The 14,903-nt window shown below is 42.6% G+C and overlaps 1 protein-coding gene across 1 annotated transcript in view; it reads right to left on the bottom strand.

Annotated features, from left to right (window-relative positions):
• The window catches only part of LOC142760472 (putative cation-transporting ATPase 13A4), a 136,278-nt gene extending 121,763 nt beyond the window's left edge, over positions 1 to 14,515 (bottom strand). The window contains exons 1-2 of the mRNA XM_075863664.1: positions 14,456 to 14,515; positions 8,123 to 8,188 (exon numbers count right to left, since the gene is read on the bottom strand). Coding sequence (XP_075719779.1) covers positions 8,123 to 8,188; positions 14,456 to 14,515 — 126 coding nt within the window. The remainder of the gene's footprint in view (positions 1 to 8,122; positions 8,189 to 14,455) is intronic.
• Positions 14,516 to 14,903: the final 388 nt, after the last annotated feature.

The raw sequence follows: 14,903 nt of genomic DNA, 5'->3' as shown, positions 1-14,903 counted from the left end.
AATTGTTGCTAATTAACATCACCCATATGTCTACTTTAGATTGGCATCGTTTTTTGAACATCCTTTTATTTTTCTATGACATCACAAGGCTTAGAACTTTAGCAGCAATTTCTCACATTTTCAAGAAAATTTCAAAAGGCTATTTTTACAGGGGCCAGTTCAGATGTGAAGTGGATTTTAGGGCCTTATATATTAGAAACCCTCGATAAGTCACCCCATTTTAAAAACTTCACCCCTCAAAGTATTCAAAACAGCATTTAGAAAGTTTCTTAACCCTTTATATGTTTCACAGGAATTAAGGCAAAGTAGATGTGAAATGTTCAAATTTCTTTTTTTTTTGCAGAAATTCATTTTTCATCTATTTTTTTTGTAACACAGAAAGTTTTACCAGAGAAACGCAACTCAATATCTATTGCCCAGATTCTGCAGTTTTTAGAAATACCCCACATGTGGCCCTAGTGCGGTAATGGACTGAAGCACCGGCCTCAGAAGCAAAGGAGCACCTAGAGGATTTTGGGGCCTCCTTTTTATTAGAAAATATTTTAGGCTCCATGTCGGGTCTGAAAGGCTCTTGCGGCACCAAAACAGTGGAAATCCCCCAAAAGTGACACCATTTTGGAAACTATACCCCTTGAGGAAATTATCTAGGGGTATAGTGAGCATTTTGACCCCGCAGGTTTTTTGCAGAAATTATTGGAAGTAGGCCGTGAAAATTAAAATCTACATTCTTTCAAAGAAAATGTAGGTTTAGCTAATTTTTTCTAATTTCCACAAGGACTAAAAGGAGAAAATGCACCACTACTTTTGTAAAGCAATTTCTCCCGAGTAAAACAATACCCTGCATGTGGTCATAAACGTCTTTTTGGACACACGGCTGAACTTAGAAGGGAAAGAGCGCCATTTGGCTTTTGGAGCTCAAATTTAGCAGGAATGGTTTGCGGAGACCACGTCGCATTTGCAAAGCCCCTAAGGGACCAAAACAGTGAAAACACCAAAAAAGTGACTCCATTTAGGAAACTACACCCCTTGAAGAATCCATCTAGGGGTGTAGTGAGCATTTTGAACCCACAGGGCTTTCATAGATTTTATTAGAATTGGGCAGTGAAGATAAAAAAAATCCTTTTGTTCCAATAAGACGTAGCTTTAGCTCAACATTTTTCATTTTCTCAACAAATAAAGGAATAAAAGAACCACAACATTTGTAAAGCAACTTCTCTGGAGTACGGCAATACCCCATTTGTGGTTATAAACTGCTGTTTGGGCACACGGCAAGGATCAGAAGAGAAGGAGTGCCATTTGGCTCTTGGAGCACAGATTTTGCTGGATTGGTTTCTTGACACCATGTCACTTTTGCAAAGCTCCTAAGGTGCCAGTAGAGTGGAAACTCCCCAAAAGTGACTCGATTCACGAAACTACACCCCTTGAGGAATCCATCTAGGGGTGTAGTGAGCATTTTGACCCCACAGGTGTTTCATAGATTTTATTAGAATTGGGCAGTGAAAATAAAAAAAATCCTTTTTCTTCAATAAGACGTAGTTTTAGCTGAAAATGTTTCATATTCTCAACAAATAAATGTAAAAGAGCACCCCAACACTTGTAAAGCAACTTCTCCTGTGTATGACAATACCACATATGTGGTCATAAACTGCTGTTTAGGCACAGAGTAGGGCACAGAAGGGAAGGAGCGCCATTTGGCTTTTGGAGTACAGATTTTGCTGGATTGGTTTCTGGGCGCTATGTCGCATTTGCAAAGTCCCTGTGGGACCAAAACAGTGGATCCCCCCCAGAAGTTACCCCATTTTGGAAACTACACCCCTCAAGGTATTCACCTAGGGGTGTAGTGAGCATATTAACCCCACAGGTGATTGGCAGAAATTGGTGTGCACGTGATGTTGCAGAGTGAAAATGGTTTTTCAATAGATATGGCAATATGTGGCGCCCAGCTTGTGCCACTAGAGACACACACCCCAAAAATTGTTAAAAGGGTTCTCCCGGGTATGGCGATGCCATATATGTGGAAGTAAACTGCTGTTTGGGCACACTGTAGGGTTCAGAAGGGAGGTAGTGCCATTTGACTTTTGGAGCGTGGATTTTGCTTGTAGTAGTTTTGTTTGGAGTCTTACTGGTGTTTCCGTTTATAATGTGGGGGTACATGTAAGGCGGGCGGAGTATATAAGGGGCATAGTCAGGTGGTATAGTGGGGTAAAAAACACCAATAAAATAATCCATAGATGTGTGTTATGCTGTGACACAATCCTTTCTGCACAGGCCGGTGTCGCACTAATAAATGGTCTTTACTTATCCCCCTTTTGGTCCGCACTCCGCACCTTTGAAGTTTGGGGAATTTTGCTGGGAAAGTGTTGTCCTGGTATAATATGGGCACCCTCACTTCCAGCAGATATGTTTGGGCCCTCCCCTTCCTGGATTCCTAATTTTAGGGGCCTTGATAATTCGCCACTTGAAACAGAAGAAACGTTCCCCTCGGGCCGGCATAACTGCATATTTTTATTTCCTGGCTTATTGGTGCCTTGACTAATTTTATTTTTTCATAGACGTAGTGGTATGAGGGCTGGTTTTTTTTGTGTGACGAGCTGTAGTTTTTATTGGTACCATTTTGGGGTACACGCAACTTTTTGATCACTTGTTATCCTTTTTTTTTGGAAGGCAAGGTGACCAAAAAACAGCAATTCTGGCATATTTTTTTAGTTCTTTTTATACAGCGTTCACCACGTGTTATAAATTACATGTTACCTTTATTCTGCGGTTCAGTCCGATTCCGGTGATACCTAATTTATAGCACTTTTTATGTTTTACAACTTTTTGCACAATAAAATAACTTTTGTAAAGAGAATGGATTTTATCTGTCGCCAAGTTGTGAGAGCCATAACGGTTTTTAATTTTTCGTCGACGGAGCTGTATGAGGGCTTGTTTTTAGCGAGACGAGTTATAGTTTTTATAGGTACCATTTTTAGGTACATGCGACTTTTTGATCACTTTTTATTTCAATTTTTGGAAGACAAAGTGACCAAAAAATAGCAATTATGTCAGTAGTTTTTAGTTATTTTTTTTACGGCGTTCACTGTGCGGAATAAATAACATAATATTTTTATAGTTCAGGTCGTTACAGTCGCAGCGATACCAAATATGTATGGCTTTATTATTTTTTTCAATAATAAGTGACTTGATAAGGGAAAAAGGGCGATTGTGTTTTGTGTTATTATTTGAAACGTTTATTGTATTTTTTACAACTTTTATTTTTACTTTTTTGACACTTTTTTTGACAATTTTTTTTTACACTTTTCTTTAGTCCCACTAGGGGACTTGAAGGTCCAACAGTTTGTTTGATGTTCTAATTCATTGCACTACCTATGTAGTGCAATGTATTAGAACTGTCAGTTGTTCACTGACAGCAAGCCGATCAGGCTCCGCCTCTGGGCGGGGCCTAATCAGCTTACGTAATTGCAGACAGGAGTCCATTGTTAGGGCTCCTGTTGCCATGGTAGCAGTCGCCAGCCTTGCCATCGCGTGGCAAGGCTGCCGATTTGCTACAAACCTCTAGGATGCAGCGATCACAATGGATCGCTGCATCGAAGGGGTTAATGCCAGGAATCGGAGCTAGCTCCGGTTCCTGGCGATAGATCGGGGTGTCCGCTGTAACATACAGCGGACACCCACTGCTCATGATGCCGGCTCAGCTTCTGGTACCGGAAGCCTCCTGGGCCCCGCCGACGACGGGGCATAGGAGGATTCCGTTGCTGGCGGACCGGGAGGTAAGCATTAGCCCTCCGATCGCCTTTGCAGCCATCGGCAACCCAGCGATCACGTTGCTGGGGCGCCGGTGGCTATAAACTCCTCACATGCTGCGATCGCTATTCAACGCAGCATGTGAGGGGTTAATCGGTCGGATCGGAGGCTAGCTCCGGTCCTGGCCGATACCTCAGGGTGCCAGCTTCATCTCCATGACGTACAGTTACGTGGAGATGCGGGAACAGTCCATCTCCCATGACGTAACTGTACGTGATTTTGCGGGAAGGGGTTAATAATGTGGAACGTCATTCTTAAGTAGTTTTCCTTTGATTGGGCACACCTGGCAAACTAATTATCACAGGTGTCTGAGATTGATTACAATGATCCAAAGAGCCCTAAGGGTATGTTCACACGATGAGAGGCATTTACGTGTGAAAAGACAGACTGTTAACAGCTGCCTCGTTTCACACGTAAATGCTCCTCCTCGTAATTTACGAGGCGTCTGAGTCGCTCTGAGACGCTCGTAAATCTTGAGCTGTGCTTCATTGAGTTCAATGAAGAACAGCTCAAATTACGTGGCAAAGAAGTGCCCTGCACTTCTTTGCCGAGGCAGTCAATTTACGCGTCGTCGTTTGACAGCTGTCAAACGACGACGCGTAAATTACAGGTCGTCTGCACAGTACGTCGGCAAACCCATTCAAATGAATGGGCAGATGTTTGCCGACGTATTGTAGCCCTATTTTCAGACGTAAAACGAGGCATAATACGCCTCGTATACGTCTGAAAATAGGTCGTGTGAACCCAGCCTTAGACACAATACCAGCTGAGTCCACAGAGTTTAAGCGCCTCCCAGTGGCGCTATCTTATGCCGAGGCGCCGCCGTGAAAAGGTGGCACTCTGGCATAAGTACCCTTAATGGCCGTTGTGAAAACACGTATAGGCGGTCATTAAGGCGTTAATGGTTGAAGATATGGATGACATATACTGTTTGTTCAAACATCTGTATAAACTGAAATGTATCATGCCGTATGGAGCTTCTCTCCATATTAATCTGTGAAATCTCAGATGTGAAACACAACTGCCCTATACCGGGCTTTCATGTTTTTTTTCTCTACAAATGTAACCACAAATGTAAGCACGTTGCACTTGCAAACAGTGTTACAGACCTGATGAAGGGACTGGTTCGGTCCAGAAACGCATTGTCTTCTATTAAAGAGTACCATTGAAAAATACATCAGATAATTCGTACTTCTTCCTCTGTGCCTGGCGCCGTTACCGCATATGACACTGCCTTTTTTACTCATCTTTTCATTACCTGTGTATAACTGGCATCTACCACTATATGGTCACTACATGGTGGTAATATTGGTATTTGTATAGTGGTTTTTATTCATTAACAGTATGGGGTATTATTTAGTCACTGTGGTTATGGTGTGGCGGTATTATTTGAACCTTATATTGTGTTATTATAGGTCATGTAATAGTGAATTGTGTTCAGTAACAGTATGCAGGTAATATTTCATCTTGTATAGTGGTATGATTTAATAACTGTACATGCATATAGACATTTTTTTGTGTGAGAGGGGGGGGGACATATCGTTTGGGGCTTGAAACATTCCTGGAGGCGCTAGAAATCAGCGATGCATTTCTCTGCACATCGCTTTCTGAATTAACTGCATTATTGATACAGTAATTCAGCATTTGGGGCCCCACTTTTAACTTTACCCAGGGCCACATTTTGTCTAAAACTGGCTTTGGCACCTTGGCCCGGCGACTCTGCAGCTGCCTTCCGGACAGGGCGCATTAAAGAGGGCAGGATACTCCATGGTGGGCACTAAAGAGGGCCATATACTGTGTGAAGCTCACTAAAGGGGGCAGCTATGGAGGCATTATACTATATGGAGCAGCTATGGGGGCATTAAACTGAATGGGGGGCACTAAATGGGCATTATACTGTGTAGGGGGAAATATACTGTGTGGGGGCACTAAAAAAGATCATTGTACTGTGTGTGAGCATTATACAAACATAAAATTTTGCACATGGCGCCATCTATTCTAAGGCCGGCCCTGGGCCATGATTACGATCCCACGGATGTCCCCATATTTAATTACAGGTTTCTTGCCCATACAGTACATAAACAGTTCAATTATGAGCAAGTATTTTTGCAGATAGTCATCTCACATGGAATATGTGTTAATATTTTGTCTTGGCAGGCTATCGGATACCATATGAAAGCAGTATTACAGAAACTAAACAGACAGGTTGTGCAAGTCTACTAAAAGTCAATTAGAAAATGTGTGAATATTGCTTTAATGTAACAGGGTAATATGCATGTTTTTAATAATACTAATAATTTTCAATCCATTGCATTAGCATTTAAAAAAAAAAAATGTATTTACAATATGCGCTGAAGTCTGAATATATTGGCAGACAATAACCAGGGCAGTACAAGAACTCTTGGTACCCAAGGCAAAAGCTTCAGAATGTCCCCCAGGACCCTGAAGTGTCAGATGGGACACTCATTCATTTAATTGTCTTCTGTCAAACTGTAGGGAAGAGCTCAACGTCCTGGGGCACCTACGGCATTATCAGCAGCTCAGACATAGCAGCCAGTAGGTTATACAAAGAAATGTATTGGCAGAGAATCGTTTTGCCTATGTAGTCTATAAATTGTACCCATCTCCTCAATGGCTCCCTAGATGGCGGCCTACTTCGCATCCTGGCCCTGTTTATCACATAAATTGAATACACTTGAATGTAGCAGTTGCTGGGACAAGTCCCAGGACAGTAATTTGCCGGGACTGTCTCTGTAACTTTAGGGACAGTTGGCAAGTATGACCATGTAAAGTCTCAGGGTGCAGGCAGCAGAGCATTCAATCCCAAATTTACAACTTCAAATAAATGTAAAAAGTGGCAGCACTCCACCAGTAGTGAACAGAACTTGGATCTTTACTCACCCTTTGTAGCAACGCTTCAACTTCACGATGGTTGAAAAAGACTTCACATTGAGGGCTGAATGGTTGGGTAAATAAAGTTCTGTTCTCTACAAATGGAAAGCTGCAGACTTTTCCATGATATATTTGCCACACCAGAGGTGGACATAGACACATAGGAGCCCTATGCAAGAACAGTATATGGGTTCCTTGCACTTTAATAGCTAGTCATAGAACACCATTATGTCTCTCTAACAATCAAGCTTTAAAATACATTATTAACTCAGCCCCTTAATGCCATGTAACAGACAGTATGAAGCTGATTTTAAGGTAGCCGTGTACCCCGATTATATATAATAGGTCCACCCCTGCACCACACATTGCTGTTACTTTTTCTTCCCTAAGAAACTTGGAATGCATAGTAAACTGGGATGATAAGCAAATGTATTCTAAATAATAAAAATAATAGATTTTCAACAAATAAAACTGTCAGGATAGCATTATTACAGAGGCCTTGCAAAAGTATTTAACTCCTTGGTGTTTTTACTGTTTTGTAGCCTTAAGACATAGAACTAAAATGGATTTTACATTTTATTTCATGTACCTAACAAAATAGTCCAAATTGCTACAGGGGAATTAAAAAAAAATACTTTGTTTAAAAATGTATAAAAAAAAAAAGTAAAAACAAATAAGTTGTAAGTGCATATGTGGTATGAAACCCCTAAATAAGGTCTGGTTGAACCAAATAACTTAATTTAATTTGACTTAGGCTTCGTTCACATCTGCGCTAGGGCTCCGTTCCGACGTTCTGTCAGAGCTTTCCGTCGGAACAGAGCCCTGACAGACACAAACGGAAAACATAGATTTCAATGGCGACGATCCGGTGCCAATGGTTTCCATTTGTCTCCGTTGTGCAAGGGTTCCGTTGTTTTGACAGAATCAATAGCGTAGTCGACTATGTATAGCACAGATGTGAATGAAGGCCTAATTATTCAATGTGTATGCGTCCCGACCTTCGGAGGAGAGATAGATCAGGCTGTTGAATTTCTTTGTTTGTAAGCAGATTAGTCACTGCCAGACTCTTCTGGCAGCGGCTTTCACCCTATTGCATACAAATACATGCTCAGCTGAGCCAAATGTGCATGTGTATGGGAAAGTCAGGAGGAACGGCTGTATTACGAACGAACAATTGTTTTGGCAACAAATATCTTAAGTGTATGGCTAGCTTTAGCAAGCAACATGAAGACTAAGGAGCTCTCTAAACAGGTCAGAGACAAAGTTGTGGAGAAGTATAGATCAGGTTTGGGTTATAAAAGAATTATAACCAACTATCCTAACTTCGACTTCCCACGAAGCACCATTCAATAAATGATAAAAATATTTTTTAAAAATATGGCGCAACTACAAACGTGACAAGAGAAGGGCCCCTAACAAAACTCACAGAAAGGGCAAGGAGGGCATTAATCAGTGATTCAACAAAAACCCCAACGACAAACATGAAGGAGCTCTAAAAAACAAAAAACACAGCAGAGATTAAAGTATCTGTCCATAGGGCATTATAAGACATACACTACACAGAGTGGGGCTTTTTGGAAGAGTGGCCAATAAAAAGTTATTGCTTAAAGAAAACCATAAGAAATCAGTAGTTTTTGCCAAACAGCATGTGGCAGACTCCTTAAACATATAGAAAAATGTTCCCTGTTCAGACTAGTCTAAAATTTTACTTTTTGGCCATCATGGAAAACGCTATGTGGGGCACAAACCCAACACTGCCCATTACCCCAAGAACACAATTCCCAATTCAATTGAGAATCTTTGGCATGACTTGAACACTTCTGTACACCAACATAACAAATCTAACCTGAAGGACTTTGAGCAGCATTGTCTAAAGCAGGGGTCTCAAACTCGGCCGGGTAAGTGGGCCACATATAGAAAAAATGGGAAGTTGACGGGCCGCATTACTTTCAAATTTGATACAATACAAAATTATTGTTAAACAATTAGTTATTTGATCTACTATAACACTATATTACTATAATACTACTACTACTACTACTACTACTACTACTACATTACTATAATAATACCGCTAGGTTTAAAATTTGAGATATTTCTTGGCAGACACACGTCAAGATTGGGCAGCCCCTTTTTAGTGCCCTCTGTGGATGCAGCCACAGTGCCCTCTGTGGATGCTGCCACAGTGCCCTCTGTGGATGCTGCCACAGTGCCCTCTGTGGATAATGCCACAGTGCCCTCTGTCATTATCTACAGAGGGCACTGTGGCATTATCTACAGAGGGCACTGTCATTATCTACAGAGGGCACTGTGTCATTATCTACAGAGGGCACTGTGGCATTATCTACACAGTGCCCTCTGTAGATAATGCCACAGTGCCCTCTGTAGATAATACCACAGTGCCCTCTGTAGATAATGCAACACACACCTAGATAATGCCACAGTGTCCTCTGTACATACTGCCACAGTGCCCTCTGTAGATGCTGCCACAGTGCCTTCTGCAGATGCTGCCACAGTGCCCTCCGTAGATGCTGCCACAGTGCCCTCCGTAGATGCTGCCACAGTGCCCTCCGTAGATGCTGCCACAGTGTCCTCTGTAGATGCTGTCACAGTGCCCTCCACAGATGCTGTCACAGTGCCCTCCGCAGATGCTGTCACAGTGCCCTCCGCAGATGCTGTCACAGTGCCCTCTGCAGATGCTGCCACAGTGCCCTCTGCAGATAATGCCACACACACCCCAACGCTTTGGCTGGGGATTCCTCTACTGTTGGAGCCCCTGACGTCACTGTCCATACCCAGTGACATCAGGGGATCCTCCTGGACCAGAATGCGATATATGGGGCAACCCTAGAGCTGGAGTCCCAGAGCAGGGCACTAGTATAGGCTCTGCGCCAGAACTCTGGGGAAGCCATTAACATCAGTGTCCATATATGGACAGTGATGTCAGGGGCTTGCCCAGAGCTGGAGTCCCGTAGCAGAGCCGTTTCTAGCACTCTGCCTGGGATTCCAGCTCTGCTCCTGACATCACTGTCCATATATGGACATGGATGTCAGGGGCAACCCCAGAGCTGGAGTCCCGGGCAGATCGCTAGTAGGCTCTTCCTGGGACTCCAGCTGTGCTCCTGACATCACTGGGACTCCTGCTCCGGGGAAGCCCCTGACATCACTGTCGATGTATGGACAGTGATGTCAGAGGCTTCCGCAGAGTCCCAGGGCAGAGCCTATACTAGCGCTATGCCCGAGACTCCAGCTCTGGAGAAGCCCCAGACATCACTGTCCATATGTGGACAGCGATGTCAGAAGATTCCACAGAGTCCCGGAGCAGAGCCTATATTAGCACTCTGCCGGGGACTCCGGCTCTGGGGAAGCCCCAGACATTGTGTGTCCATTCATGGACACCAATGTCAGGGAATTCCACAGAGTCCCGGAGCAGAGCCAATACTAGCGCTTTGCCCGGGACTCCGCTCTGGGGAAGACCCTGACACACTGTAAATATATGGACAACGATGTCAGGGAATTCCACAGAGTCCCGGAGCAGAGCCGATACTAGCGCTCTGCCCGGGACACACTGTCCATAAGTGGACAGCGATGTCAGGGAATTCCAGAGTCCCAGAGCAGAGTCTGTACTAGCGGCTCTGTGTCCCGTGGGCCGCAGATAACAGCCCCAGGGGCCGCATGCGGCCTGCAGGCCGCATGCTTGAGACCCCTGGTCTGAAGGAATGGGCAAAAATACCAGTTTCTAGATGTGTTAAACTAATAGAGACATAGCTCAAGAGACTTGCATCCGTAGTTGCAGTAAAAGGTGACTCCGCAAAGTATTGACTTTCAGGGGTGAATATTTATGGAAAATAAAGTTCATTGTTTGTTGTTTTAATTATTGTTTGCACCTTCATAGAGGTAGGAATGTTGTGCCAATTAAATTGTTCAAAACCCCCAAAAATCCACTGTATATGTCTTTCAACTAATACCAAGTGGAAAATATGAAAGCTTGTCATCAGTTTTATGTTGAGATTAATTTTGCTAGGTATGTAAAACCTGGCCTTGTTCATTAGCCTACCACATATTATTCATCAGCTGTGCGCCTTGTTAGGTAATATGATGCACGCTACATTGCAAATTCCAACAGTCCCCCAGTATATTATGGAGGAGGGCCTCACTTAGTTGGGGCCCCATAAATGGACTGCTCCATAAAACGGGTACTCTTAGCCCTGCCGCCATGCGACCACATCATTCATCCTTACAAACAGAGTGGAGGCAGTATAGACTCACACAGCTAAGACCAGTCAGAAATAGTAAGACCTAAGGCAAGGGCCAGGCGGCTGAGGTCTAACAAAATAAAAGTTTATCTACGGATTTCCCTCCCCTACTAGGTAATTATAGCAAATGCATTAACAAATTACTGTCACCCCCTTCCCCTCCTTGGGGAACTAAAACTTCCAGCATGCCCTGACAGCTGTAGACATTCAGGACCAGCTGGGAGTTGTAGTTTTCCCCCAGATTGCACTTAACAAGGAACTTGTTACCTTCTTAAAGGGATATTCCCATCTTGTAAAGTGAAGGCGTATCACCGCTAGCATTGGTCATCACTTTATAGGGTTCTCTGCTTTGGACAATCCTTAGTTGTTATAAGGCTCCCTTGACAATAAACTATTCATAAAGTGTCCTCCTACTGGTTCCTCCCAGCGATCAGCTGTAATCTGTGAGGAAAACTGCCAATAAGTAATGAAAATCTCTGCAACGCCACCACAGTGTAAATTAAGCATTACACAGTGTCCATTCATATTAATAGGTTGTCTATGTAATGCAGGACAAGTCCTTATAACCACTCTCCACAAGAGAAAAGGATCCTGAACAGGGGACCCCCCCTTAGAACTCCCTAATATGGTGTATGAAAATAGACATCTACACTGGACGATCCTTTTAATGATCGGTGCTGATTCAACTACTGGAACCCCCCAGCAATCCTGATATACAATATACTGTATAGTAAAGCCAAACTCACCACACCTCATAACCTACAAGTGCACAAACAAATTTCACATTCACTCCTCAATGAAAATGCTATGCTATTGTTTCCTTTTAATATACTTCAAGGATTTTACCATTAGTCCCTATGCAAAATTTGAGCATAAATAGTGGCATTCTGTGCTACTAAAATAGACAAACTGCCTTTGAGCCAGGAAACATTGACACAGTCCTCATTTTCACCTATGTGTATTTGATGTTATGAATTACAACTATTAACCCCTTAAGGTCCAAGCCATTTTTTGATTTTCATTTTTCACCTCCCGCATTCCAAGAGCCATAACGTCTTTATTTTTTCGTCAATAGAGCGGTGTGAGGACTTATATTTTGCGGTAGGAGTTGTAGTTTCTATTGGTAGCATTTAAAGTACCATATAATGTACTCGGAAACTGAAAAAAAATTATTTGCGGGCTGAAATTGGGAAAAACTGCGATTACTCCATTATTTTTTGGGTTCCGTTTTTACATCTTTCACCGTGTGGTAAAAACAATAACTTAACTTTATTCTGTGGCTCAATACGATTACAGTGATATCAAATTTATATAGATTTTTTTATATTTTACTACTTTAAAAAAACAAAAAATTTTTTTTTTAAATAATAGTTTTGTTTTACCACATTCTGAGAGCTGTAACTTTTGTATTTTTTCGTGCATTGTGAGGGCTTATTTTTTTGTTGGGACGAGCTGTAGTTTTTATGGACTTTTTGATCACTTTTTATTCCATTCTCTTGGGGAGCTAAGGTGACCAAAAAAAACGGCGATTTTTGGCTGTTTACAAGTTTTATTTTTTCCAGCCTTCACGATGTGCATTAAATAACACTATATTGTAATAGTTCAGACTTCCACGGACGCAGCGATACCAATTTTGTTTACTTGTTTAATTTTTTACATTACTTTAGAAGAAAAATGGGAAAAGGGTTTTTTTTGAAGCTTTTATTTATTTATTATTTTTGCACTACTAAAAACTTTTTATTACTTCTTTTTACACATTTAATTAGCCCCCTAGGGGACTTGAACCACCGATTGTTAGATCGCTGGTGCAATATACTGCAATACTAATGTATTGCAGTATATCGTCATTTTTACAGGCATCTGTTAAGCGCTGCCACAGGCAGGGCTTAACAGAGGCAGAGTGAAGGCAGCCCTGGGGGCCTTCATTAGGCCCCTAGGCTGCCATAACAGCCATCGTCACCCCCGGATCTCGCTGCGGAGGGGGGCGATGAGCTGTCGGAGGGGGCTGCCCCCCTCTTTTCAACGCCTCAGATGCTGCGGTCACGATTGACGGCAGCATTTGAGGGGTTAAACATTCAGGAACAGCGCAATCGCTGCTCCTGGCAGTTAGTCCTGAGTGTCGGATGTAAAACACAGCCAACACCCGCAGCATATGGAGCGCTCTTAGCGCGTGAGCGCTCTCCAAACATTGCACCAGGACAAACCGGTGCGTCCTGGTGCGCTAAGGGGTTAAGGAGAAATTCATTGCAGAAGCATAGGACTGGGGATCCTTGGGCCCACCAAAGGATATGATTTTGAGAGCCCACCCTCCATCAATATAGTGCATGTCTACATTTTATTTAATAATTGTACACACAGGATATATCATCAATAAGGTCTAATAGGTAATTTGTGAATCAAGTCATGAGAAATAGACCCTAGTGGCAAGTGATTGTTCCAAAATCACCTCCAAATGGGGTTGTCTTCTGTTGGAGCTTTAAGGTCCATTATTGTGTTAGAGCCTGGGCCCACCGGAGGATCCTCTGGTTCTCTGGTGGGCCAGTCTGACCTTGTTGCAGCACATATCCATTTATCAAGCTATTATTACATTGTTGCTTTTTGTGACTAGTACAGATGTAGCAGAACTTAATTTTGAAACAACACAACCGTCTCCTGATGTCTCCTTTTAGGGAACACAAGGTAAAAACAAGTTGGATTTTAACCAGTCCAATCCTTCGTGTTTCTGTGACATTATGAGTCCCATAGATATCTGGCAACCACTTATCTCCCTCCTAATGAAATAACACCCATTCAAGCAAAACGTGCATGTTTCTGCGGTAGTTGGAAAAGAACTCTGTCTCTCTTCTATGGGCCTGTTCACATCAGCGTTGGCTTTCCGTTCTGGGGTTCCGTCGGAGGTTTGCAATGTTTCCGTCACCATTGATATCAATGGTGACGGAAATGGAAGCTGTGGTTTCAGTTTCCGTTGCGGGGTTCACCTGACGGAAACCTCCGACGGAACCCCGTAACGGAAAGCCAACGCTGATGTGAACAGGCCCTAACTTATATATCGCATATAGCTAGCTTAAAACGGTTGTGCCACAATTGACAATTATCACCTACCCACAGAATAGGTGATAATTGTCTGATCGCTGTTGACCCCACTGCTGGAACCACCACCGATCGCGAGAACACGGATAATATATCATAATATCACCTATGCCCAGCTCTGCTAAATCTGTATACAGTATTATACTGTATGTCGTTCAATACATTAAAACCTCTCCAAAAAACCACCTGATCTAGAACACATTTTCAATTCCTTATATCCTATCTATATTGGCTTCTTCCATGAGAGGATCATCCCTCTAGAAGACCTATTTTCACTGCCTATGTAATATATCGGTATAATATATAATTATGGTAACGATCTTCTTGCCCTGTTCAGTAAAGACACAACTCTGATGCAGTTTCACACACTTGTTGTAAACGTGATCATGCTTTTATCTCAAATGTCATCTTACCATTTCATTCTCCTCGCCAGGGTTTAGCAGGACATGTATATCTGTCTTCATGTTTTCCATTTCTTGACTATCCTGGGTCACTTGGATAGCTGGAGCTACAGTATGTGCACAGTTTCCTTGCAGAGCTCAATGTGGATGTCTTCAGTATCACCTAGTCTTTCAGGATTATTACCAAGAACACACCTTCTTAATTAAATCATCTCCACCTAAATGACCAATAGGGTTTATTGCTGCACTTATACTATTGTATTCATGTAAATGCGGAAGTGTAGCTGCTGAAGCCTATAGTGTGCTGTAAAGTCTCCACAAATATGTGCAGCAAATATTTATTTATCTGGCTAAATTACTACATATGTCAAGTATAAAGTTCTACGTTCTTTTAGCATTTGCATTTTAAGTCACAAACTTAGGCCTCATTCACACTTCCATCACCGTTTTCACATCCGTT

Source organism: Rhinoderma darwinii, chromosome 4, assembly GCF_050947455.1.
Source record: "Rhinoderma darwinii isolate aRhiDar2 chromosome 4, aRhiDar2.hap1, whole genome shotgun sequence".
In the NCBI taxonomy this organism is placed as follows: Eukaryota; Metazoa; Chordata; class Amphibia; order Anura; family Rhinodermatidae; genus Rhinoderma; species Rhinoderma darwinii.
Note: the sequence above shows the minus strand (reverse complement) of the source record. Positions and strands in the feature narration are given on the sequence as shown.